The sequence below is a fragment of the Panthera onca genome, chromosome B1, assembly GCF_046562875.1.
Source record: "Panthera onca isolate mPanOnc1 chromosome B1, mPanOnc1 haplotype 2, whole genome shotgun sequence".
NCBI lineage: Eukaryota > Metazoa > Chordata > Mammalia > Carnivora > Felidae > Panthera > Panthera onca.
The window spans coordinates 179,355,839-179,383,667 of NC_138342.1; the positions used below are offsets into that span (position 1 = coordinate 179,355,839).

Below are 27,829 nucleotides of genomic sequence, written 5' to 3' on the forward strand. Positions count from 1 at the left end.
ATATAGTTTATTTGGCTGGAGTTTCATTTTCCATTTACTCATTAAATGTGGTTAGACCTGTTATACTTAAATCTAGTGCTAGGCAAAGATGTATATTTAATGTTGTTTCTTTAGTAGTTCAGAATCTGGTAGAGTTACTTAAGTCATTGTAATACTTGGTAGACTATGAAACACATCGATTTAGGGATGAAGGAAATTACATTTATTTGAGAAGTTTGGAGAAAACCACAGGCAAAAGTCACTTCTTGGCTCACCATATTAAATTAAGTTTTAAAAAGTGGGATATAGTACTATATCCTGTTTTCTCCCAATTTTGTTATATCTATAGTAAAGAGGAAAATGTTAACGTGTATGAAGAAAAAAGTAGGATAGACTCACATAGTCACAAGGTCCCTTTTAATAACATAGGATTGATAGTCTGTTTTATCATTACCTATTCGGCATTTATGATGAGCTGTTTATTCCCCCCTTTTTTGGCTTAAAACATACATCCTGTCTGTCCATCAAGAGAAATTGCTCGGGGTGGGGGCGGGGGGGGGGGTGTCCTACATCATGCTATTTCCATGATTTTGCAGAGACACGCAAAGGGTACTGGAGCTATAGGCCAGCTCATAAAGCTTCTCCCCAGGTGTAATCCACATCTTTTCTGATATTTAATGGTCAAAACAAGACACATGGGTTTGCCTGAAGGAAGTTGAGTGGGGAAGTGCTATCCTGATCACATGCCCAGAACAGGACATCTAAACATTTGTGACTTCTTAATGATGACCCGGTGGCTAGAAGAATTGCTGATGTCCTTCTCTTTGTACCTCTCTCCATGGGAAATACATCAAGGCACTGACCTCTTTTGTTAGTTTCCTATCACTTTCTCTCCTCTCTTCCATTTTCTAAGGACTACAAACTAGAAGTAGAACAGAAAAAGAAAGCTCTTGGTAGAAGTAATGCTGAACGAGAGAGGACTCTTGTGCTGGCCAGGTCAGAAACTCAACAAGAGTAAGCACAAAGGGGAACAGACGGACCTTGAGTTGGGTAGGAGGAGTAGCCCCCAGGACTGCAGGAACCAAAGTTTCCAGGAACAGAACCAGGATTTTATGCTTGCCATGATTCTTTTTCCCACCGCATTGGTCTCTCGTCTATTCACTTTGCCTCACTTCATTCTCTTCTACCTAAAGACAGATCTTTGCTATGTGGGGAAAGTTAGCCACTGGCAGCCCGACCTTCACATCTTTACAGCTCTGTGATGCCAGAGGTGGGGCCACTTGTTCTTTAGCTCCACACGGAGCTATCTCAAGGAAGGACTCTGATTGGCTCACCTTGCATCGCCTTGAACCAATGATTGTGTCCCGGGATAGAGATACTGTGATTGGCCAGGCCTGGGTCCCCTGCTCATCCAGGGAGGACAAGATACCAATTATCAGAAGAAAGGAGGTTGTGACAAATAAAATAATAGCTACTCTAAAAGATATGCCTAGAGGGATCTTTTAAAATTATAAAACCAGGGGTGCCGGGGTGGCTCAGTTGGTTAAGCCTTGGACTCTTGATTTTGGCTAAGGTCATGATCTCACCGTCATTGGAGGAAGCCCAGAGTCAGTCTCTGTACTGGGCATGGAGCCTGCTTAAGATTCTTTCTTTCTTTCTCTCCCTCCCTCCCTCCCTCCCTCTGCCCCTCCCTTACATGTGTGCACTCTCTAGAAAAAAAAAAATTAAAAATTAAAAAAAATTTTAAAAATTGTAAATCCAAACATGTTACCTACCTCCCCCAACCCATCTACCAACTTAAAACTATTTTCTACTTTCCATTGCACTTAAAATAAAATCCAAATTAGTGCTTTGAATTTTCAGTGCATTACTACATCTGACTTCTCCTTACCTTTCAAATTATTTTCCCTTCTCTCATGACTCACCAACAAGGCATCAGCTAGCTACAAGGGCCTAGAATTTGACAGCCCACAGGTTAAAAAGCCTGGCTAAACCTAACCCTATCTCCCTAGCTTCACCCTGAACCCCACTCGTATTTTATAGTACCAACCTCACTAGTTTAATCACATGATCTAATCCACAAGGAATTTGCTTATATGCATAAAATTCATATGGAAAATATTGCAGGAAATTTAAATCCAGTGTTAAAAATGTCACCTTGGATAGTCCCAGCTCCACAAATCAGTTTCACAGCTAATCATTCTGCAGTATATACTCTTAACTGTAAAATACAATAAAAACAAAGTGGACTTACATTGTTCACACACTTTAAAAGAGCTCCTTGTTTACGGTAGAGGCCAGGCAGTTTGGAAGAGGACTTAGTGAAAGGTCTCCAAGGGGTACTGTTCAGATACTACAAATTCTGATCTTGCAGGTAGAGCCAGATTGAAGATAATTATGTTTATGTTGATTGCCAATTACCATGTGCAAGTAAAAGAAAGTAAAATTTATTTGTTTTAGGGTTCCCCCAAATTGTATTGCCGGATCTGATTCCTTGAGGGGAAAAAAAAATTTAAGCAGACGTAAGTCTACTGAGATGTTGATTAAAAAGAAAAGCGCTCAGTGTTTGGGTTTTTCTGGTGTGTAGGCAGTTATAGCCGGCCATATGTTTACTTTGTAAATTCCAGTTGAGGGTGCAATATAAGCTGTTTCAGTTTGGGTGGAAGTTTTGTCAGACCTCACAAATGAGATTTGTACTCTGTTAGGAGTTTGCCAGATTTTCTGCAGGGGCTGTGGGCAGCCCGTAGTAATTAAGGATAGTCTACTGCTCATTTGCTTTCTTAGGAGTCAATCCTGAAAAGCTCTTCCTTGCCATAGAATGGATGATGGAATTGAAATATCATCATTTGGTGATAATTATAGTAATAACTGTTTGGGGCAAGCATCACCAATGGATAGGATGCTACAACTAGTGGATGAGAGTATGAGAAACAGGATATTTATGTTGTCTCAAAGTATCTCTCCACAAGATATTTCTTTCTTTCTTTTTTTTTAATGTTTATTTTGAGAAAGAGAGAGAGACAAGTAGGGAGGGGCAGAGAGAGAATCCCAAGCAGTCTCTGCTATCTCGGTGCAGAGCCCTATGCAGGGCTCAAACTCACGAACTGTGAGATCAATGACCTGAGCTGAAATCAAGAGTCGGATGCTTAACCGACTGAGCCGCCCAGGCACCCCTCTCCACAAGAGATTTCTTAAATCCAAAGAGGGTAAGAAGGGAGGTACTTTGCAATAACTAATCAGATACCATCTTGCTCAAGCGCTTTCTACTTTCCAGGGTGGGACTGGTGAGGGGGAGGGAGGGTGGGGAGCGGGACACACAGGCTGTCTGCTGTCTAGAGACTGTACCCCTCTCTTGTCACTCTTTCATCTTCAAGTTTGTGAGTGTATCTCTTCCCACACTCCCCAGGGTCACTCCCTTTTCTACCAAACCCAGTGCCACCCTCTGGACTCAGGATTAGTCAGTTCTGCTTGTGTTTGTTCGTTATTGAGCATCTGCCGTGTGCAAACTCTGGCAGATTCGGCATTAAATAAGGCGAGCCCTTGAACTCTAGCATCTTCCAGCCAGTGCTAGAGGCAAGTATCCAATCAATGATTATAGCCCTCTGTGTCGGTGGCAGCGTGCACGGGATGCACGGGAGTAAAGGGGGCAGGAGCAAACTAGCTGATACGCACCAGTGGGGCCAAATGGGTTCTTAAATGATTGAAAATACTTTCATATTGATTGGTAAAAAGCTACAAGCTGAGCCCCTGGCCACTTCCCTGGGATACTCTTCACTCACATGCCACAAGAGAATAATTCAAAGATTAAACCTAACCCAGCAGGGGCCTCTAAGACTGCTCTTTCATTTTCTCACTCCTTTCTGATTTCCTGATCCTGCATGAGAGGTCAGAGAAGGCTTTCTGCAAGAGGTGATGCTCGTGTCAAGAATGAATGGGAGTTAGCCAGGCAAAGCATAAGCATCCGTTCAGGCCCCTGGATGAGAGAGAGTGTGTCGCGTCTGAGAAACCATGGGGCACTGAGCAATACAGCCTCATCTGATGCTAGAGAAATAGCTTCAAGAGATAAGTTGAGGCCAGATCAGAAAGAGCCTTGTATGCCCTACTAAGACACCTGAACTTGACTGGACAAGCTATAAAATGCCTTTGAAGAAATCTAAGGTGGAATACAACATTATTAGATTTCTGTTTTAGGAAAACAGTTGTGGATAGTTCCTTCCATAAGTGAAGGAAAGGGATTGAGGGGCAACCAAAATCTGTCCCCCCAAAATCTGTTTACGGCTATGAAAGTAATTCAGACAAGAGGCGAGCACCTTTTCTAAAGCTGGATCAGTAGGGAGATTGAGAAATGGTTAGCATCCAAAGACGTTAAAAAGGTCGAATCAATAGGGCTTTGTGATTGGATTGGAGTGATGAGCTACCTGTTATAAAATTTTAAAACTTCTGTAGCATTAAATAGAATGATTTTATCCAGGGTGAACCATTTGGTGAACCTTTTGTATATGCTTCCAGAATTAAGAATTGATCTTGTACAGGAACTCACACTGACTGGCTCATTTCCAAACCATTATTTTCTGAAGATATGCAGGTAAAAACTATGCATTTGCTAGTCTTTGGACAATTATGGTGGGGTAACAGTGCAGATTTTGTTATTTTCAGTTAAAAAAAAAAGTATAAGGACAGTATGACCTTGGCAGTTGTAGGTTCCTAATCTTAGAAAATCTGCATCCTCCTTCAGCTCCTTCTGCTGTGTACTCTGACCGGCATTTCTTGGGGGCGGCCCCATTCCCAGGATGGATCATGAAGCTGCCCAGCTGGAAAAGCAGCACGTACATGATGTGTATGAGGGCACCGCACCTTACTTCAATGACCTGCAGAGCAAAGCCTGGCCTCGCGTCCGCCAGTTCCTCCAGGAGCAGAAGCCGGGCAGCCTCATCGCTGACATAGGTAACCCCGGGGTTGTGCCACATAGTCTGAAATATATTCTATTGTGCCTTTCCTTTTCAGATTCATTTTACATTTTTGTTCTACCCAGAAGTCGAAAATTGTGTCCTTGGCCTGCCAGGACCTAGAGTATTCACTTTATAGCAGAAATTCATCAAGTCAGAAAGTTAGGAAACTTCCTGAAAGCTACATTTATACAATGGTGACCTTTTCAAGAACCTCTGCATACATCCTCCCTCGAAATCGACCTGACATTGAATGAATAAATCATGACAAATGACTGCGGGTGAAACTGACCGTTTGAAATGTAGAGCGACTCACATTTGTAAATAACGTTTTGGTGGCTCACCTTGAGCGGCTCTCATGCCTTCTACAGAAGAGCCAGAATTGTGGGACTACAAAAGAAGTCCTATAACCTCTTATTAATCTCATAGATCCTTTCCCTTAACTATTCTGTAGGTCTTTCATTATTGGAGCATATCTTTAATTAGGTCATACCTTCATAATCACTGATTTGCCTGGAAGACTTTGGCTCAGTGTCTTTCTGAATCAGTGGTAAACCACAACCCAGTAGATCTAAGACTAAGTTTAAGACACGGTAGGGTTTCTATTTGAGGCATGTCCATCTAAAACTGTTTCCAGCAACTGCATGCAGACTGTGCCCAGAAGTCATAAATTTCTGTAGTTGTAAATTCCATCTGATTTGCCATTTACTGTAAATATTTATTCTAAATATTAGCAAGAGATATTAGTATTAGTCCCAGTGCCCAGGACTTTTAGCATGTTAAGGATGGTATAAGCAGTGTGGAATTTGGGGAAGGGGTGCATATCACGTAGAAATGGAGAGTCTCTAAAAAATCTAGCATGTCATTTTTTTTTTTAATTAAATGTGGTTTCAGAAGATACCTCGAGTTTGGAACTCTTACCAACCACAATGTTAGCAAAATGCCAGAATATTAAAATAGGACAAAAGGAACCATTTAATAAGTGACTTTGGGATAACAGTATCATCACACGCTACATTCTCATATCTTACACCAAAAATTCCAAAGATTTGGGTATAAGAAAATGAAATCATTAAAGGACTAGATGACTGACAATTAGATTTTTTTTTTTTAATATCCACCTAGGACAAAGCCCCTCTGTAACACCAAGTCAGAAATCATAAAAGAAAATACAGTTGTTATTATTCACAGTCCCTATGTCAAGTTTATAAAACTGCCATGAACACTGAATTCGTGCATACTGAATTATGGTCCCTAAAAGAAATGTAGGATTAGGGTTCCTGTGAGCCTCTGGTCACATTTTTGTCAACTGATCAATACCTAACCTTGTTTCATGTGTATATCTATTTGAAGACACATTATTTACTATATAGTATAGATTCATTAACATTGAACTCAAGGCCAACACACTATAACTCAAGCCTGAACAAAGTTTACTTAACATGTATATCTTGTCCATAAGGCTCGTGATAGCCTTCTTGGGCTTAGGAACCCTACACACCACTTGAGCCCTATGCTCAGAGGCCATTTTAAACAATGAAATCATTGCGCAAAGCACAAAAATGCAAAAAAAAAAAAAAAAAAAAGTGCCACTAAATAGACCACATAAAGGACCCTTGTTGGTAGGGTGAGAACCAAAATAAGACATGGGTAATGGGCCCCTTAGACAACTCAAATTTTTCCAAAATTTTTGTTCTATACGCCGGCTTATTGGTAACCACCGTGTAGGTGCTTGAGTATTGATTTGGGGGTAACAAATAAATTTTATCCAGCACGTGAACATGCAAATACAGAACCTGTGAGTAATAAAAATGGACTACATCGATATCTTTGACCATATAAAAATTTAAAAGTTCTACAAGGCAAATATCTAGACAAATATATAAGTTAAAAAAAAAACAGACAACTGAGTAAAAATATCTGTAACTTATCTAATAAAAATACTGGATCATTTGCTTCACCTACAGAGCATTCTTCAAAGTCAGTACAAAAGAATATGGTGAACAATTCAAAAGAAATAGTGAGGAAATATGAACAAACGATGAAAAAAAGGAGGAATCCCAATTGCTGAAAATTTTTTTGATAGGTAATCCACTTACATGGCTCCGTAACAAAGGTACAAAGGGGCGTACAGTGAAAAGAGCATCCCGTCCCAGTCCTGTGGCACCAAGTAACCCATGCCAGAAGCAGTTGGCTTCTTGTATAATCTCGAGAGAGTTCACTTAAGTATAAGCATATTTGTGCATACAGGTGTATATATGGGTGGGTTTCCTTCTTTGATTATGCAAATGGTGGTATGTTCTACAAACTGTTAGACACCTAACTTGTGTTTCCTTTAATATCTGGTGGAGATCATTCCATGTTTGTAGTTACAGAGCTGCCCAGTATTAAAGCTGCACACCATTCTCTGATAAATAGCACCGTACTGACAGATATATGGTGTTTGCCATATTTTGCTACTACAAATTATGGTACAAATAATATTCCTTGGGTGCCCCTGTGAAAATTCATAATAATATCCAGTAAATATTTGTTTACCCATTTGTATCTTTCAAATTTTGTGCTTTTACATTTTTACTATTCAATAAATCAATGGTACTGTTTTGATTACACAAGGGGATAGGTTTTAAAATAAGAGTGAAGTTAAGAAGTAAGTGAAAAAGAAAGACAAAAGCCCAAGGAGAGTAGAAGAGAAGAAAGTAAGCTAACACGACTATCTCCAAAAAGACATTTTTTTTTTCTTTCCCAGGTTTTCCACTTGGCTAAAATCAATGGTTTGTTATATTGGTTAACTTGACTGGTTACTAGATTAGCAATCCATAGTTAATTACTAGTAAAACTTTGCATAAATAATCAACATCTGGCCATAATCAGGTTCCAGTTGCCTACAATTTTCTAGGCTGTTTTCACTATTTAAGTGGTGCAACTTTTAGTCGACTTAGATTTTATTCACCACATCACCCCATTCCCCATCATTCCATCACCAAGAGTTCCTGATGGAAACTAAGTCGTCTGGGCCAGTAACAGGAATCAAGTGAGCAGAAATTACAGCCTAAGTGAAAAGAACTTCGAAGATTCAAAGACAGCAGAAATCCAAAGTACTCTCAGGAAATACTATGATCTCTTCAATCATGACAATATGGCTACCTCAAATGGGCTAGTCGCTTAAGGACATTAGATGGTTCATGGAGGGTGTTCTGGGGTTTGAGATCTTTGTTTAGATTAGTTTGGAAAACAGGAAGAAGACCAGAGCCAGATTCTTTTTCAGCAAGGTTACCTTTTTACCTGACATCAGAGACAACCATCTGTCCTAATAGTATTAAAAATGGTATTTTTGTGTACATAACAAAAATTTCCTTTTCAATAATTAAGATTCCCTTTGCCTCTTAACTCTATGTATTTATTCCCAGTCTCTGTAGTAAGATTTAATTTACTAAGTCATTCCCTATTTACCATTCCTTCACGGAGTCAATAAAAATTTAGAACTCTTGCTCCATGGCAAGCACCATGCCTACAGAATAAAACGTATCCCTTCATCTCTGCTTTCAAGAAATGTATATAAAACGGGAAATAAGTAGGCTTTACTCTTGTCTTTCCTATGGGAAAAGAGAATTCTGTTTCAGATAAAGGTCTTAGCAAAAACTCTTAATTTAAAAAAATGTAGTTGTTCCTGCAAACTCGAGAGGAAACATTCAAATTAGTTATTTCTAGCAAACACTCGCCCACCATGCACCAAAACATTTCGTTGAATTGAGGCAATTATGTTTTCTTCTTTGAGTGTGGTACAGAATAGAAAATAGAGACGAATATAAGCACGCACTTTGTTAGCTCTCTTCAATACTGTGAAAGGTTATCATTTAATGAGATTCTGTAAAGCAGCATGACTTGTGTACTGGAGCTTGCTGCCGTATCAAAAATGTTTGATATACTTCTTGCACATTTAAGATAATGGGGTCACTAGGCTTGGCAGGAGTTCTGATTTCCTCATTAGGATAAAATCTTCCCCTCTCTATCATCTCAGTGTAGGCAGTTGGAAAATAAATAATTGCATCATGTCTGCGAGATCCACCACTATGCTTCAAAATGAATGCCATCAGAAATGAAAATGGGATAAATTGAGGGTGCCATGGGCCCTAGATGGTGATGCTGAGATTTGACAAGGACTGGGTTGCCTCAGTATTGCCAGACGCCCTCTGAACACCTCCCTCTAGTTCTAATGGTCCATGAACCTGTTCTTTCTGTTTTTACTTTTTAATTCCTGAATTAGTGTACAATGTTATATTAGTTTCATGTGTACAATGTCGTGATTCAATAAAAATAACCTCAAAATAACCCCCAAAACAAAAACAACACAGCGATTCAACAGTTCTATACGTTACTCAGCGTTCCTGACGATAAGTGTTACTCTTAATCCCCTTCACCTGTTTCACCCATCCCATCTGATAACCACCAGTTTGTCATGAACCTGTTCTTATCAGTCGAAGGTAATTTTCTCTTTCATTTTTCTAAATGTATCCTCTGAGCCAATTAAAAATAAAAAAGCAAACACATTTGCCAGATTATTTTCCTTCAACCAGGACCATCATCTTTGAAATATTCAGGATTGCAATTTTAAAGTACTTTGTGAATCCTATTTTCCTCATAACTCCCCTCAAATATTGGTTACTTTTCCTCATAAGTATTCTTAGGAACAGTGGCTATGACATCTAAAATATTTCTAAGACCCCAATCACATTAAAATGAGACATTGGAAGTCTTGTTTTTATTCACGTACTTGCCACCGTCTCAGATGGCATCATCGATGAACTTTAATTATACTTTTGGTGTCTCACATAATTTTGAATGGCCTGCCATTTTGGAAGCAGCAAACTAATCATGCTTGAAGAGTGGTAGATATTTTTTCAGGGATATCAGCTCCCATGATATCTTTAAATATTTCTGAAAAAGGAATTCACTGCTATGTCCGTGTTACAATCTAATACTAGGTATCAGACCCCAGAAGGTCTTGTTTCAAGATGGTTACTCACTCCTGTTACTTCCCTCTTCATTGTAGTATCAGATCTGATTGATCTAGATCTTTGGGTTGTGTAAATATTGAATTACTTGGGTCTCTGCCAAATGAATGTCATAAGTGGTCTGTTTAAGAAGAAAAAAATAGCTCTAAAGCTTGTATGCTGAGTCAACAGAGATCATTTAAAACCAAGAACTGACAATAGATTGGATAAAAATTTCTCGAAATAACCTTTTCATTCAAATTCAAATTCCAAATTTTTGAAAAACGTGTGTTATGGTATAGATTGTTTTGTTTATATCCAATGAAAACGGTTGGCAGTAGTTTGTTTTATGCAGCCAGTAAATGTTAAGAATGTCTGGAGAGATAACATGAGAATAAATGCCATCATGTATGGACTTCTGCATAATGAAATATGTATGTGAAGGTAGTTTTGTAAAGGCCTGGGCACCATTCCTAGGGTACTAGGAAACTCAGCCACTGTCATGAGCCAGCTAACAGTTTTTGGTTGTGCTAGTGGGCCAATCCCTATGGACGTTACCTCATTAAATGTTCAATAAATGTTATTTCTTTTTCCCTATCCTTTTCCATCTTCTGTTATGGATGAACATATGTAAGTGCCCTCTGAAGATCTTTCTTTGGCTTTTGTGAATCTTCAAACCATGTTGTAGTCTGTCTCGGTTAGTTAATACAAAGTTGTTTCTATTCCTTGTCGGAAGACAAACTGACCATGTTCCACTTTCCGGGAGGACAGTATGTAACACAGGTTTTTTTCTTACAGGTTGTGGGACTGGAAAGTATCTTAAAGTGAACAGCCAGGTGTATACCCTGGGCTGTGACTACTGCGGGCCATTGGTAGAGATTGCCCGGAGTAGAGGATGTGAAGTCATGGTATGTGACAACCTTCATCTCCCCTTTAGGGACCAGGGCTTCGATGCCATCATCTCCATAGGAGGTAAGGCAGCCTGGTCACACATTCCCTCTTCACCAGGACAATAACATTACATGAATGGTGGAGGCCATTCTCACAACTCAACATTCATTCTTTGTAGAAACGTCAGTGTGATTCATTTCATCTAATTTTTAAAAATATTTCAACTGGATCATTTGACTAATCCCAAATGTACATAAGGTGCTACATAGGATTGTTTTCACTAGTTAAACCTTCAAACTGGTACTGTGTTCTGATGACTCATTCCAATTTCTTTTACTTATGAGTGAGAAAGTATTAGAGGAATTTTAGTCATCGAAATATCTCATACTGTTATACTGAAATGGAGCCAGGCTCTCCCAATGCGAAGTAGAACTTTAGAAGTCTTATTACCTACTTCAGGTCATGACTGTGTCCTTTATTAGCAGAACACTGTAAAACTCATGCACTGAATGTCACCTGGCAGGATGTGTCATCCAATCTGCTACTCACTGGTGCATGAGGGCACCGGGGAAGATGGCCCCACCCGGTCCCGGACTACATTAGTTTTACATCACTTGGCTCTCTTACTGCCAGAGATTGTTCATACTCCAGGGAATATGTTCCTGATATTTTCCCAACAAGTGTGCCCCATAAAAACACACAGTCCACAAATGAAAAGAAACAACAAAGACCTGTGCCTGAAATATACACAGATATGGCTCATTTTACTCAATACATGTAATCCTGAAACTTAGACTTTTAGTCCCATTGAAACGTGCTAGGGAACCTTGCACCAAGTTCTTTTGCAAAGAGGAAAATCTTTTGCAAAGCAAAGGATTTGCTCCAATACACTTAAAATTAATCTATTTGACTATAGATAACACACAAAGCAAGGTGATCCTATATAAAGCTGACTAGATAAAAACTGGGAGATAAAAATTCACGAGGAGACTGCTCTCTCCTGAAGGAAATGAGGACTTAATCTATTCAACAACAGATGGGGACTATATCTTTGCACAGTGAGGGGATGCAGGACTGGAGGCCACAGCCTTGAAACTAGTCAGGACTGGCAGGAGGTGGTTGCCGTGGAAACCTGCGGTAGGCCAGCCCTACTTAGTTGCAGTTGAAACGGTCAAGTCCATTTTGGGCATAAACATTATGAGGAGGGAGTCTTGTTACACCAAGAAACTCATTAAAGTGTTTTGAATCTTTAGTGGAAAGAAAGCTTTTGGGTTGGACATTCCACCTAAAGAATGAGAAATCGGGGAGAGGTCAGAGAAGTGTGTTCTTCGTTGTGTTCCTTTACATTAGTTTCAGAGGCTAAATGTTCGTTTACATGAGTTTCAAGGCTGTGCCATGAGCCACTGTGGCGGGCACGGGGATAGCGCCCGGATGTCCGACTTCTGGCAAATGCTCCATGTGTACGTGGTTAGGTGCTTCTCTGCTTCCAGCTTAAGTCTCCTGCTTTGTCCGCGGAAGAAATGCAACATACCTGGTTGCCGTCTTCTGAAGAAAAATGCTTCCTTAGGTGGAAACACACCATGTATTTTTCGGAACTGTAACTGTATTAATGTGACGTGGTCGTTTTCAGTGAGGTTTCACATTTAGAACTATATTATGAACAATTTTGATAGTCTGTCTTATGTCCGTACATATTTACTTCCCTATTTAGAATTTTTATGCTGGCACTTTTGCTAATCTCAGCATGAAGAAATATACATATAAAGAGACATGCTTTTTCCATGACTCCTAATAATAATTTGAGAGGTCAGCACCGTATCTAATTATACATTCCACATGTTTTTCTGACAGCTTGGAGAAAGAAACACTCTTTCCACTTAGTTTGAGAATAGCTTGACAATTCTATGAAAATTTAGCAATATATTACAACAGTGCCAATCGACTACTTATTTTATGCCAGTCATTCTCGGCATGGGGTTATGGTGCCCCTTTCACCCTTGGGGGACACTTGTCAATGTCTGGAGACATTTTTGGCTGGCTCAACTGGATGTGTGTACAACCTCCTGTCATCTAGTGGCTGGCCCCCTGCAACAAAGAATTATCTAGCCCACAATGTCAGTAGTGTTGAGGTTGCAAAACTCTGCTTTACGCTTTCAGTTAAAGGAGACCTGCACATTGGAAAAGTTAAATGACAGCATATCATAAAATATCAAGAATTAACAAGACTTTAAAGATGATCTTCTGTAACTTCCCATCGAATTCTAGAATCCAGTACTTGAATTCAACCTACCTATTTTTCTGGGGTCTTAGCAGGAACATGTGGCTATAGTATACATAAATTGACCAGTATTTTTTTAAGTTTGTTTGTTTGTTTGTTTATTTATTTATTTATTTATTTTGAGAGAGAGAGAGAGAGAGGAAGAGAGAGAGCAAGCAGGGAAGGGGCACAGAGAGGGAGAGACAGAATCCTAAACAGTCTCTGTGCTGTCAGCACACAGCACAAAGCCTGAACTCACGAACTGTGAGATCATGACCTGAGCCGAGATCAAGAGTCAGACACTTAACCGACTGAGCCACCCAGGTGCCCCTATTGAATACTATTTTTGCCTTTAAGTTGTGATTATGCTTTTTAAACAAAAGGGGATTCTTTTTTTTAGCCTTTAAAAACTTAATATAGTCTCTGGGAATGCAAGCTGGTGCAGCCATTCTGGAAAACAGTAGGGAGGTTCCTCAAAAAACTAAAAATAGAACCACCCTACCACCCCGCAATTGCACTACTAGGTATTTATCCAAGGGATAAAGGTGTACTGTTTCAAAGGGACACATGCACCCCCATGTTTATACCAGCACTATCAACAATAACCAAAGTATGGAAAGAGCCCAAATGTCCGTCAATGGATGAATGGATAAAGAAGATGTGGTGTATGTGTGTGTGTATATGTGTGTGTGTGTGTGTCTGTGTATACACACACACACACACACACACACACACACAATGGAGTATTACTCAGCAATCAAAAAGAATGAAATCTTGCCATTTGCAACTACGTGGATGGAACTGGAGGGATTATGCTAAGTGAAATTTGTCAGAGAAAGACAAATGTCATGTGACTTCAATCATATGAGGACTTTAAGAGACAAAACAGATGAACATAAGGGAAGGGAAGCAAAAATAATATAAAAACAGGGAGGGGGACAAAACATAAGAGACTCTTAAATACAGAGAACAAACTGAGGGTTACTGGAGGGGTTGTGGGAGGGGGGATGGGCTCAATGGGTAGGGGCACTAAGGAATCTGCTCCTGAAATCACTGTTGCACTATATGCTAATTTGGATGTAAATTTAAAAAAAATTAAAATAAAAAAAACTCAATATAGTTTCCTGACATTTATAATTCATAAAAATGCATCTTCACATCCCATTTCAGTTACATTTATAATCTTTTTACATAGAATATATAGATGCATATATAATACATTTTTTATATAATGAAGAAATCTTCATTTGTAAAGTTTTTCAAAAAAAAATTGGCCTAAAAGTTACTTAGTATTACATGTTAAATATAAATATAAAACAATATAAAAGATTCAGGTATTTCCTGGGTGATATTATGCTATTAAAGTTAATCATAACATAACAGATGTTTAAGGAACTATTATGTATAAAAACTTTATTCCTTTAAAAAAAGACTTCTTTTGAAGCCCAGAATTCTAAAATGTTGAAGACATAGGAATCTGCTAAAAAGAGATTACTATATTAAAGTGGTCCTATTTTAATTTTTTTTTCTTTTTTGGCCCCCAAAAGGAACGCAGTCAACTGTCATTATTCACAGTAATTATATTCTATGAAGTCTCCTCAAACAGTTAATTAGCGAATACGGAGCCATTGCTCCCAGGGGAAATAAAGGACTAAGTTCCTGTGAGCCTCTCGTCGCTGCATTTTTTGTCAACTGATTTGTACACAACCTTATTTTACATGTATTTCCGTTTAAAGACAATTTATTCAATTTTGAACTCCTGGCAACAGCCCGAACGAAGCTCATCTAACAAGACGTACCCTAGCCTTCTCACACTCAGGAACCCCACACAGCATTTAAGCACTATGCTCAGGGATCATTTTAAACAGCGAAATCACCAACAAAAAGCACTAAATGCAAAGACCATGGCACTAAACAGGCCACCAAAGGACACTTGTTGACAGGGAGAAAGCCAAAACAGGCAAGTAGAGGTCACCTTGTTCAGCCTTAGATGGAAACACGCACATTGGGAGCTCTGTGCCACCACACGCATGTCAAGAAATGACCAGGAAAACACTGAGAGTGCTGTTTTGGGGGCTACAAATACATTTTGTCAAGTAGCAAAATTTGCAAATATGGAATTTGCAGATAACAAGGGATGACCATATGTAGAAAATACACCCATAGACATTCTGGAGTGGATTAGGTGCAAGTCATGGGAGATATTCACGGCCATGAATAGTCATAGATATGAACATTAGGATCATCCTACCTCTGTCCTCACCTCTGTGCCTCCTTTTAGCTCAGTGACCAAGACTCTGCCTCTAGAAATGTAAGCTTTCAAATTAACCATTAAAAAGGGCTCTCTGGTGGGGCGTCTGGGTGGCTCAGTCAGACAGGCGTCCAACTTGGACTCAAGTCATGATTTCACGGTTCCTGAGTTCAAGCCCTGCGTTGGGCTCTGTGCTGACAACTCAGAACCTACAGCCTGCTTTGGATTCTGTGGCTCTCTCTCTGCCCCTGCCCTACTCGTGTTCTCTCTCTCTCTCTGTCAATAATAAACAAACAGTAAAAAAAAGTGGCGGCTCTTTGGGAATTGGAGTGAGGAACAGTCTGAGGCCTAGCGAAGTCAAGTGATTGGTCAAAGATCACAAGGTGAGTTGCTGTCAGATCTAGGATAAAATATGCTGGCGTCCTGTTCGTCCAACCCATTTTCGCGTCATCGTACGTCTGGCTTCTCACGCCTCTGCATGGCAGGACAATGGACGCCAGGGCATGTGTGCTGTGTGAGACTGTGGGGACGAAAACCTGATTGGTAACAAGACCGCGTGTGCCTGTTGACTGATCTTCCTTTGACAGCTTTCTCTATATAAGAATCTCATTTCAGATATTTACCATCTCTCTGTGGCAGGTAAACTAGAGATGTATTTGCCTAACGCCACCGCTGCCCGCTGGACCATGGTGAGGGTTTCAGGAACCCTCCTATCCTCTATCTCTCGTCTTACTACTCATACCTGAGCGTAGTGTCCAGACCTCCCTTGGGACTAACTTCCTTCCTGAGACACGGGGTAGGCCTTACCCCTCCATGTGGAAAAACAATCTGATTTTTTCTCTTGACATAGTACTGGGATTGGACTCCTCTCAGAACTCATAGACTGGCACTTTCCACACACTGTTTGATGAAAACACGCCTAATATTTTAATCATTAGATTGGATAAAGACAGTCTTACTTGAATTCCACTTTAACTTTGCAGGGATTGGAAGAAAAACAATGACCTCTATATGTTGATTTTTAAAAACACATCCACAGCCACTTTATATTAATATTTAAAAAAATAATAAGCAATCATTTGGACTTTTGCTAGGCTGGCTTATCTTTGCATTATCTAAGTAAGAAGACAATCTTTAGCATTTTTCTCCACTTCTATTTGCTGTATTAATTTTATTAACATTGATTAGTGGTGTTAATCTTTTGGTGCATAAGAAGTACCAATTATTTGTTAAAGAATTATCTCATAGTCTTCCACTGGGAACACTTACCTAACAGTGCTCCCATGAAAATTTCCTTAATTCACATTGGTCATCCTTCTACTTAACAAATTCATAGGATTCAGGAACTGGAAGGATTTGGAACTTACAATTTATCTATGTATTTAGACAAATTTTTTTAATGTTTATTTATTTTTGAGAGAGAGAGACAAAGAGCAGAGCACAAGCAGGGGAGGGGCAGAGAGAGAGAGAGGGAGACACAGAATCTGAAGTAGGCTCTGTCTGGGCTCTGAGCTGTCAGCACAGAGTCGGACGCCGGGCTTGAACCCGCGAACCATGAGATCATGACCTGAGCTGAAGTTGGATGCTTAACCAACTGAGCCACAGAGGCGCCCCCACATTATTTAAGTGTCTTATTATAGATGAACAAACTTGAAATCCATATACGTTACATAATTACCTAAGATTGTGTAGTAAGTATAGGAGCCAAAGATAAGAATTCTATCTCCCCTTAAACAAGGCTTTGCTATACCCACCATGTGCCCTGCCCTGTAGGAAATAAAGAGGTTTTATTGTGTGTTGAAATTGCATTGTATGAAATTGCATTATATGTAAAAAGTAGCGTATAAATTTGAGAGTTTCTGTATGTGTATACACACTGAAGTCTCGTTTCTTCTTTTTCAGTCATCCATCATTTTTCTACAAAACAGAGAAGAATCAGAGCAATAAAAGAAATGGCCAGGGTCTTAGTTCCTGGAGGCCAGCTGATGATTTATGTTTGGGCCATGGAACAAAAGAACCGGCACTTTGAGAAGCAAGATGTGCTTGTCCCGTGGAACAGGGCCTTATGCTCCCAGCTCTTCTCAGACTCCAGCCAGCCTGGGAGAAAACAGCAGTGTGGACATCCGGAAAGAAGCCATCCCTACCATCCTCCTTGTTCTGTCTGTAGCTGCTCTGTTTGTTTTAAAGAGCAAGGTCATTCCAAACGGTCCCACAGCATGGACTATGAACCAATGATGGCCAGAGCCTGTTGTGCAAATGTCTCTGAGGAAGGAGAGGAAGAAAATGGATTCTATAACACATTCGGAAAGTCTTTTCGTTCCTGGTTTTTCTCTAGGTCTTTGGATGAATCAACTCTGAGGAAGCAAGTTGAGAGAGTGAGGCCCCTGAAAACTACAGAGGCTTGGGCCAATAGCACTATATCGATCCAGCCTTCCAGACACTCCAGTTTAGACTTAGATCGCCAAGAGCCATTGTCAACAAGAGAGCAAACTTCAGATGAAGATGTGTTTGTGGAGACTTCGCAAAAACAGTTGGAGTGGCTGAGAGCACCAGCCACAAAGAAACATCTGCGTGGAGGCCAGCAAAGAGACGTTAGGAGAAATGGAGATGGGAATTTTCTGGAAAGCACCAACACCAATGCGAATCGTGTGAATGCAGGTGATGTAGAAGAAGGCGACCCTTCTAGTAAAATACTGAGAAGGATTTCTGCAGTCGACTCCACAGATTCCAACCCAGATGCCACAATGTCTGTCGAAGAACAACAGCCCGACATTTTGGATTCCAGAGCCTTGATGCGCTATTACCATGTGTTTCGAGAGGGCGAGCTCTACGGCCTGCTGAAGGAGAACGTGTCAGAGCTGCATGTTCTGAGCTCCGGGAACGATCATGGCAACTGGTGTATCATTGCCGAGAAAAAGGACAACTGCGATTGACCAGATCATGTTGGACAGTTCCTCCAAAAGATGGACCATGGTCTTTTCACAGGGTTTGGTATGGTTACCTGAATTTGCATCCAACTTTATTATTTTTAATGCATTTTTACTTTGCTTTGTAGAGATGATGACTTGATCATCTTTTAAATATTTGGATGAACACAGAGCCTGGCATGTAAAGCATTTGACAAAGGGTATTCATAAATTATTAATATAAAAGAAGCAGCAGTATAAAATGAACTTCAATATGGTGAGGATTTTCTTTTCCCTGAAAGGCGAAGTTATGATAAAGATACACGTGTATCATTTTTCAGTATTACACGCAGATTCTAACAGACAATTCTGGTTGTTGTCTTTTTTTTTTTTTTTTTTTAATTACTATTGAAGTCGAGTCAACTTACGACATACTAGTTTCAGGTGTACAACATAGTGATTTGACAATTCTGTACAAGATTCTCTTTTTAAGTATACCTTTTTAGAACAGCATTTTTATAATGAAGGGGGGTAATTTCTGCTTCTCTGGTTATACTTTAGACCTGTCTGCAAGATAACAGGTAAACCTTTTCCGTGGCATGCATGTAAATTGAATGAGGTGATAAATTATTTTGTTGCCAAGGCCTTCCTCATACTTCAGAAAAGCCAGAGATGGTAGAGAGAGACAAGTTGTTACGAGGACTTTTCTAAATGGTAAGCAAACTTGCTTCCAAATAAGTAAATGACAAGGCTTTCAGTGTTGCTCAGAAGGTTTTTAAAGGCACCGTCAGCAGGTAGGGAGTGCTATGTGTAGGTATCAGAAGTTGTTGCAAGTACCCCAGTGGTATCTTTCTGACCTTATTCGAAGCAGGAATGTCTACTTAGGATAAGACCAAGATTGACTAAGGAGCTTTCATCTAGAATGATGCTTTTCTTATGAACTGAAGGAATACTTAGGAAATGAGAATCTGGTTGAAGCGGTTTTATTTTGGCTCTCAATATAAATAGATGGTTAAGGGGCAAGTTTTTGTCCTTGACAGAGGATCTGTTGTTGGATTTTTAAAAATCTGGGCATTTATCTTACTGCAAGCCACATTTTATTAGCCATATTAGGGATTTAGGCAGAATTAAGTCCTACGAATGAAAGGCTGCGTTTCTGACACTCTGTAGACAAACAGATTAGATGTTGTATGGTCACTACGCCTGTTCAGATTTAACCTTGGGTCTGTTTAAGTCCATGGGGGATCAGGAGACAGATATAATCAGGAGTCAACATTTGACAGAAGCCTTTTTAATTTATGGACCTCTGTAATCCTGGACAAAAATCCAATTCTTGTTTTGTATAACATTTCATCTGTCTTGGGTTCTTCTTCCTGCAGTGATTGTGCTCCATCTTGAAATACGATGCCACTTTCAAAGAAGCGTAAGGGATTATTTTTAATGTTTATCTGAAAATGACTGATGTATAGAACTCTCTTTTGGCTCTAAAATAAGACCACATCATCACCTTTTGGGTTGGTGAGGTTGTCTGGTAGAAATGACACGTGGGATTTGTATTGTTCAGTGCACAGTCTGCATTGGAGGGGCAATGAAAATAGACCTAGAAGTGGGATATAAATTAATTTCGTGTCTTCCATTAAATTAGGACATTAAACATGAGTATAAGCGGTTTTCTTGGTAGAAAGAAAATCTTCTCAGAGTTGGAGAAGTTCTTACAACGAAGGCTTGATGGCCTTTTTATTATGAGTGGATTTTTCCTCTCCCTGAAGCTTGTTGTCACATGCATCTTTAATCCCAGGCTTCTGCTAGAAATCTGCTTGAAGTCCTCTCTTTCTGGTGGTAGTGTGCCACTTATACAGAACCCGGTTTATCAGAGTGCACCAAAAAAGCTTTGCGCTAACCTGTGTGAGCGACCACCTACGCATACACCCTTCTTTACGTAAGAGGATTCTCTAGAATGGTTCTTGAGAAAGAGTTTCACATAATTTTGACAGGACTGTAAATAAGAAGCCACTTAATAATAGCAATCTTTCGTTCTTCATCTGCTGAGCACAAGAATTCTATGCATCCAGACATTATCTTGTATGCAAATACTGAACTCTGTGGCTGATAACCTCTCTTTGGTATATTCATGTGAAAAGCACTCTTAACTCTAACTTCTGCATTTGGAGATATATACATATATGTTGTTGAAGAGCCAAGCTAATGTAAATATCATAATCATTTAAAAATCTTGCTCTTCATTAAGGATTGTCCTCCAAAGGAAATACAAGTCATAAGCAAGTGTAAGCATACACAGTTTACTTATGAGTGTTCAGTCTGCCTTAACTTGCTTAATTATAAATTTTGCTGCTCTACCTGAAGTAATATGAAAACTTGGATGCCATTATTAATACTGTATCAGTTTCTTTCCTGTTCACTGACGGCCCTACAGAGTCCCACTATCTGAAGTAACCGGAAATGTCTGGGAGATTACCGGAAGGTTCTTCCTTCAACACCTCTGCTGGCTTACTGATGCCTCGCTGACCTATTTAAGGATTACATGCAAACAGGCAAATGATTTGGGGTAAACTGCATTAACATGAGGGAAAGAATGCAATCAAAATATCATTATAGTGGGAATCATGCGTGTGACCTATGTAAATTATTTTTTAAATTGTCACTAGAGTGTCATGTAACTACCAAACCATGCGACGACTATCTCAGATTATCTTATTGGTCTGGTCTTCCTTACTTATCACACTGTTCTGTGCAGGATGGTGTATGATTCTTATGTCTAGTTTTCCCTTCTGTTTCTTCCAAATTCTAGATGTCAGTCAAGAATTCCTCTGTATTTTAACTGACCATCAATTGAATGGGCAAAACTTGGAGGTAATCCAGAGAGAAAACAATTCACATGCAAATCATCCAGGAACATTAATGTCATTGCCTATTAATGGCCACACAAAAAAATAAGCACTGATTTTTTTTTTTCAAAATAAAAATAAATGGGTTTGGAGGAGGACAGAGGGACTAATTGAGTTGTTGAACTTGGTCGGGAGCTGTGAGCACTTAGTTTGGAAGGGATGGAGGCATGGAGGTCTAACTACTGGCCAAGCAGACGCATCCTAGGAAATACAAATCAGGGCAGGCCTGAGCTTTTCTCTGCTATCGTGTAGAAAATATGAAATGACAACTATAAGAGCAGCTAACTTTTCCTAAAATCTAACAATTATTTTATTTGTAATCCTCACCACAGCCCTCTGAGATAAATATACTTATGGTTTCCATCTTGCAGATAAGGAAAACTGAAGCATAAAGAAATTAATTGCCTAGTATCACATGCGTAGTTAGTATCATACATCTAGTAAGCGGCAGGGTTGAGATTCAAAAGCAGGTAGGCTGGCTCCCAGCCTGAGCTCGCAAGCACAACACCATATATGCCCAGTCATGGTCAAGGCAGATTGTAAGAGCCTTTCAAGGTAAATGTGATTAACCTCTTTACAAATGAACTTCAGCAGAGTTAAGCAATGATTTCACAGTTACACAATAATTCGACAGCAATCCCTTACATAGTTCCCCCACCTTTACACTTATTTTTTTCATTTGTGAGTCTGTTTCAATTTGATTTTAATTAAAAAAAAAAGTCTTTGGTCACAAAATGCTCTGTGATCACGTCTCTTCAACTCTTCCCACCCTTCAATCACTGCATTACTGTTTTTCCATTTATAGGTCAGAAAAGGGAGGCTATTCAGGGAGGCTCCTTTTATTTGTTGACTGCACCCTGCTCTGTGCCAGATACACGGGATATAAGGCAGTGCAGGTCAGGTAGGTGTGTTGAGTATACGCAGGGCATTAAAATTAAGTGACCTGAAAGTGCCAGGCTGGAACAGTTTTGTGTCTGTTGTATACCTACGACCACGTTGTACTGTTTAGTTGAACTAATATATGAAACCCCCTCTTAAAGAATCACCACGCGTATCAGCATATGTAAGGCCTACCCTAAAGTAATCGTGGACCTAACGGAGCTTGCCCTTGGCACATGAATATCCTCCAACACAAGCATTCTGAGAAGCATATTTAAGAAAATAATGTGTCCGACAGAAAAAAAATGCAGACTCCTTCGGATAGTATCCAGGCTCTTTGTAAACTGCCAACTATTTTTCAGCCTGATCTCCTGCGGTCGCACCCACTTTTTTCTGTTCTGCAATCTGCTGCTTTAAACAACCTCTTTATTAGAAATTATATGACGACAAGTAATTAACACATCCCCTAGATATAAACTTGGATTTCACATGCCATCATTGTAATCCTTCTCCAAAGAAAAATGCGTGGCATGGGCCTCACTCCACCGATTCAAAGGGCATATGAGGTAAGTGTTATCACACACCCATCCAGCAGATGGAAAAACCATGGGAGCAGAAAGGCGTTACAGCGGCTTCCGCAGACCCCAAACCAGAATGTTCCCCTCCTCTTTTCCCAGCCTTGACTCAAAACTATGATTACCGGTTTTTCACTGTACACACTCCCTATCAATTGTCCACAGAACTGGAGCAGGGACATTTGAAAAGACCTCTCACCAACCAAGAATGGAAATTACAATGCAGATAGAAAGCACTCAGGCATGGCATGGAAACACACACACACACACACACACACACACACACACACACACACACAGAAACCTAAGAGAGCTGATCGAAGAGAAAATACTGATTTGTCCTATTTTTGATTCCCCAAAAATTGGGTCCCCCAATATGGGATGCATTAGTAGGAACGTCAATCCTTTCATATTCTGTCCCCCTCTGGATGCAAGTCTTCCTCAGGTGACTAGGCACCTTGATGGCCTATCTGGGTGGGATTAGGGCTAACATGCCATCCATATGCCCAATCTGATGGGTCACTTGTGAGAACCGATTGTCAAACTGGATCCCTCATTTGGCAAATAAATACATATTTTGTCTCTTCTTCCACTGCAGCTGGGAAAAATAAAGCTTACCTCAACCCAATTAATTCGTAGTTAATCCGTATGAAACAATCTATTTTCTCCACGCGAAACTGCTTTTCTCTGGAGACTACCCCCACATAGAAAAGACGGTGGGTTACCACGGTTAACCTGTCTCCAGGGTCACTGAAGAAGTGACATTTATATTTACACTCACCCTGCAAGGAATTTGGTTGAATGACCAGCATTTCTGTAATGAGCTAACCATACCACTTCCATCAGATTTTCTAGTAACATAGGTAGAGGGACTCCATTAGGGAAGGACTCACTCCATTCTGAAGGCTCACTAGCGTCACTCTAGTGGAGGTCTGAGAAAACTACACATGTGAAAACTGACCCATTTTCTTTAGATGTTCTTCTAAGTATGTGTTCTGTAAATGTATGTGTATACATATTTAGTGTTAGTTGTCAATAGTGACCAAGAAAAAGTAGTCCTCGTACTTGTTGAAACATTAAATTATCAATTACCATAGAAATGCATTTCATTAATGGACTTTTTTGGTTTCAGGGAAATTGAAAAATAATTGTTAAATATGGCTGTGCTTCTTCTGATGTTGGCATGTCTATTTGTATCAAAAGTGCAAAAACTTTTTTTCCTACAGTTAAAATTTAGGTTTTCCCAGAAGCAGCTAGCAATAGTTTTACAAGCACAAACTGATGTAAAATATCTTGACTGTTGTAATAATCTGAAGATCTTTTATTTGCATTAACCAATGATGTTTAGAATTTTTTTTGAAATCATTATTTAAAACGGTGTAATTTGTATGCCTATGACATATATTAGGCAGTTTAAATTATGTGTAAGGGTACTTTTAAAAACTGTTACTAGATGACCAAAATTTTGCCTTTTATCTCCACTCTGAGTGTGACTGGACAGGCCTTGTCCCCCGTCAACTCAGCTAGCCACCTCTCCTTATACTTCAAAAGAATCGGGCAGATTCCTATTTGAATTCTATTATTGTCCAAAGGAAGCGACATGAACCATTTAATAAGAGATGGTCTTGAAAGGGTCAGTAAAAGAATATCATTGACTAAAAAACCATCTTTTAAGATGAATAAAAATGTGTTAGACTATCCCAAAGCGTGTGTGGAAACATGGTATCAATATCGAAATAACTTGATTTTTTACCTTCTCGGAAGGCCGGCACCTTCACTGCCCCACGCCACCTGCAGGCTGTCAGCTCCTTCTCGGAGTCAGTTGTGAAGTAACAGGGCTCTGTGCCCGCCACTGCTGTGGCCCTAACGCAGCTTGGCGGGGGTGCGTTCTAGCAGCATATGGTGCCCTGGCTGGGCGGGGGCGCAAGCCTGACCACCTCCCATTCCTCCCATTCTCTGGGACAGGATGGAAGAAGCTACATTTCCCTGAGCATCAGTTTGGCCCTCATGGTGGCTGCTCAGAGGCAAACCTATAAAGTCCTGAGAACAAAATACACTCTGTGCCAAACTTTTGGCAAGAATCCGTGAAACCTCGGGCATGTGTCTTGTACTCTTTGGCAGAAATATCTCCGTTTTAAAACATTGCTAATGGGGTGCCTGGGTGGCTCAGTCGGTTAAGCGTCCGACTTCAGCTCAGGTCATGATCTCACAGGTTCATGAGTTCGAGCCCTGTGTCGGGCTCTGTGCTGACAGCTCAGAGCCTGGAGCCTGCTCCAGATTCTGTGTCTCCCTCTCTTGCTCTTCCCCCTGCCCCTCAAAAAAATTGCTAGTTATTGTCCTTACAAACCATCACTTTGTCCATCTTTGTTCTCATCTTCCATTTTCAAAAAATATTTAAGCATAAATTCAGATGAAGAGCTATCTCCTTAACAGATTTGTCAGATTTTAGTTTTTTCCATGGTTAGATCTGAAGGAAATAAAGTTTACTACCTGGCTTTTACTGTACACATCACTCCCTACTCAGTCCCCAGGGACAGGGCACGGAGAACAGTCCCTATGAAGCCGCACCCCTGAGCAGCCTCAGCCAGTGGAAAATTGCCAGATGTTTGAACCACCAGGGACCTTAGTTGCCACCGACTCCAAGGAGGGATTTGCCCAAGCCAGGACCCAGACCTGCATGTCCCCCACCACGCCACACTGTTTGCATTCCTTGTGGTCCTCTGCATCCCCATAGATCTTTCAGAAGCACTGCCTGAACTCCCTGCTCTGTGTTGATTTTCTTGCTCACCATCCTATAGCCCTTTCCACATAGGGGATTTTACAGCATTACATACCATATTTACCTTTAGCAATTAAAAACCTTTTATTTTCTTAATGTTTATTTTTGAGAGAGACAGAGCACAAGCAGGGGAGGGGCAGAGAAAGAGGGAGACAAAGAATCCAAAGCAGGTGCCAGTCCCTGAGCTGTCAGCATACAGCTCGACATGGAACTTGAACCCATGAACCGTGAGATCATGACCTGAGCCGAAGTTGGATGCTTAACCAACTGAGCCACCCAGGTGCCCCCAAATGGTCTTGAATCACCCACAACTTTTTCCCTTATGTTTTTCCAATTAAAAAAAAGGGGGGGTGGGGTCCCGGGGAGTTGACCAAGACCTTTCCAACTCCAGTCACTTTTCTGGCTGGTATCTTTGTTCTCCATGTCAGCCCCAGCCCCAACCTCTAGGAACAAACTTGCATTTGCATTATTTTTTGAGACAGAGAGAGAAAGAGTGAGAGAGAACGAGTGGGGGAAGGACAGAGGGAGAGAGAGAAAGAAAGAGGGAGGAAGGGAGAACGAGTGGGGGAGGGCAGAAGGAGCAAGAGAATGCCAAGCAGGATCCACACTCAGCACAGAGCCCAACGTTGGGCTCAATCTCACGACCACGATTTCTTGACCTGAGCTGAAATCAAGAGCTGGATGCCTAACCAACTGAGTCACTCAGGAGCCCCCTGCATTTGCCATTAAAAACATTTTTTTTTAATGTTTTTTGAGAGAGAGCGAGTGAGACTGAGCGGGGGAAGGGGAGAGAGGGAGACACAGAATCAGAAGCAGGACCCAGGCTCCGAGCTGTCAGCACAGAGCCCGACGCGGAGCTCAAACCACGAACCACAAACTACAAGAACATGACCTGAGCCGAAGTCAGACGCCCAACCCACTGAGCCACCCAGGCGCCCCTCGCATTTGCCATTTTAAAGGGCCTGCTGCAAACGGGTATAAAGGAGCTCTCCCACCCACCACTGACCCCCGGCCTGCCTTCTGGGGAGGAAGGATCTGGGTCTGGCTCTGGCTGACGGAATTCAGTTCCTGGGATCAGCTGGCTGTGGAGGGCCATGTCTCAACTTCACTTTGTCTTCCACCAAGAGAAGCTCTCCTTTTAGATCCTGTGGGTCTAAGTCCCTGCTCTCATCGTCCTCTAAGACTCCCAGGTGTGAAGAATAGGTGTTCATTTACTCGAGAGATTGTAACTACGTTCCCCCCTTATCTGCAAGGAATATTTTCTGAGACGCTCAGTGGATGCCTGAAACCACGGATAGTACCGAACCCTCCGTATACTATGCTTTCTCCTACACATATGCACCTAGGATAAAGTTTAATTCATACATTAAACACAGTAAAAGATTAACAATAGCTAATAGTAAATAGAACTCCAGCGATATACTTTTATCAAAGTTATGTGAAAGTGGTCTTCCCAAAATTTATCAAAATCCAGCACTCACCCTTCCCGTGGCGACAGGAGATGAAAAGCTGCCAACACGGTGAGATGAAGTGAGGTTCCTGACGTAAGTTTTGTGACACAGCACGAGGGTAGGAAGCAGGAGCGCCCGCTCCGGCCCGAGGTTGACCGTGGTAATGAAGCTGCGGAAAGCCAAACCTCGGATAAGGGGATGGCTGTGTCTGAGTACAGGTGAAATCGATGATGTGTGCTTGGTCCTCAGTGTTAACTGATCAAGGGCTAAAATGAAATCACCCGTGACCAATATTTAGCCATCAGTTACTACCTTTTTCTTTCCCTTGAAAAGAAAGGGGCCAGCGGATTTGGTTAAGTGTACAATGAAGGGCGTGACATTTTGAGGTTCAGAGAGAAATCCCTTCTGTGTTCAGAGTTCGCTCTCGCCGGAGGAGAACAAGACCGTGAAGTCAAGCCCATCCATGCCTTTGAGAGGGCGGAGCCCCCAAGGGTTTATCAATGGGGATGCTGTATTGAGAGGAGGCTGGAGCGGCCCCACTCCCAGGGAGCCAGATGGGGCAGTGAGCTGGGCCCCCGACACTACCCCGACATGATAGGGGATGGCCCCCTGTGTACCACAACCCAGAGCACTAGCCCCACGTTTGGGAACCTTGGCAAAGATTCCTATGCCCAGGCCTCTTCCGTAGGCCTGCTACGTAGTTATGTGAGACCGGTGTGCCCATCCTGGGCGCAGGGAGGGTGGTGAGCTGCAGGTGGTCATCAGCATCAGAGGCAACTGAAAGATTCTCATCAAAAGAAATGCAGTTGGATCCCCAAATTTCGACGAAATAAGAAGACTCCGTGTGAAGCTGATTGTTAGGGCGTCCTAATCGAATCCCACACTCCTCTGTTTTATTACGGGGGGAGGGGTGGGGAGCTGAAGTGACTTGCACATTCCCACACCTGCAGAGCTCTGGCTCCTGTGGGGTGGGGGGGGGGGGGATGGTGATACACAGCCATCCCAAAGAAACTCA

General features: G+C 41.0%; 1 protein-coding gene across 3 annotated transcripts in view; it reads left to right on the plus strand.

Moving 5' to 3' along the window:
* The window catches only part of TRMT9B (tRNA methyltransferase 9B (putative)), a 72,950-nt gene extending 48,668 nt beyond the window's left edge, over positions 1–24,282 (plus strand). Inside the window, exons 3-5 of one of the 3 annotated variants that reach the window (XM_060653107.3) lie at positions 4,715–4,923; positions 10,718–10,891; positions 17,221–24,280. In XM_060653107.3, the coding sequence (XP_060509090.3) occupies positions 4,770–4,923; positions 10,718–10,891; positions 17,221–18,251 (1,359 nt within the window). In that variant the 5' untranslated portion in view covers positions 4,715–4,769 and the 3' untranslated portion in view covers positions 18,252–24,280. Of the gene's footprint in view, positions 1–4,714; positions 4,924–10,717; positions 10,892–17,220 lie in introns of those variants that run through there. The other 2 variants (XM_060653110.3, XM_081795633.1) reach the window with 2 other exon arrangements.
* The last annotated feature ends 3,547 nt before the right edge of the window (positions 24,283–27,829 follow it).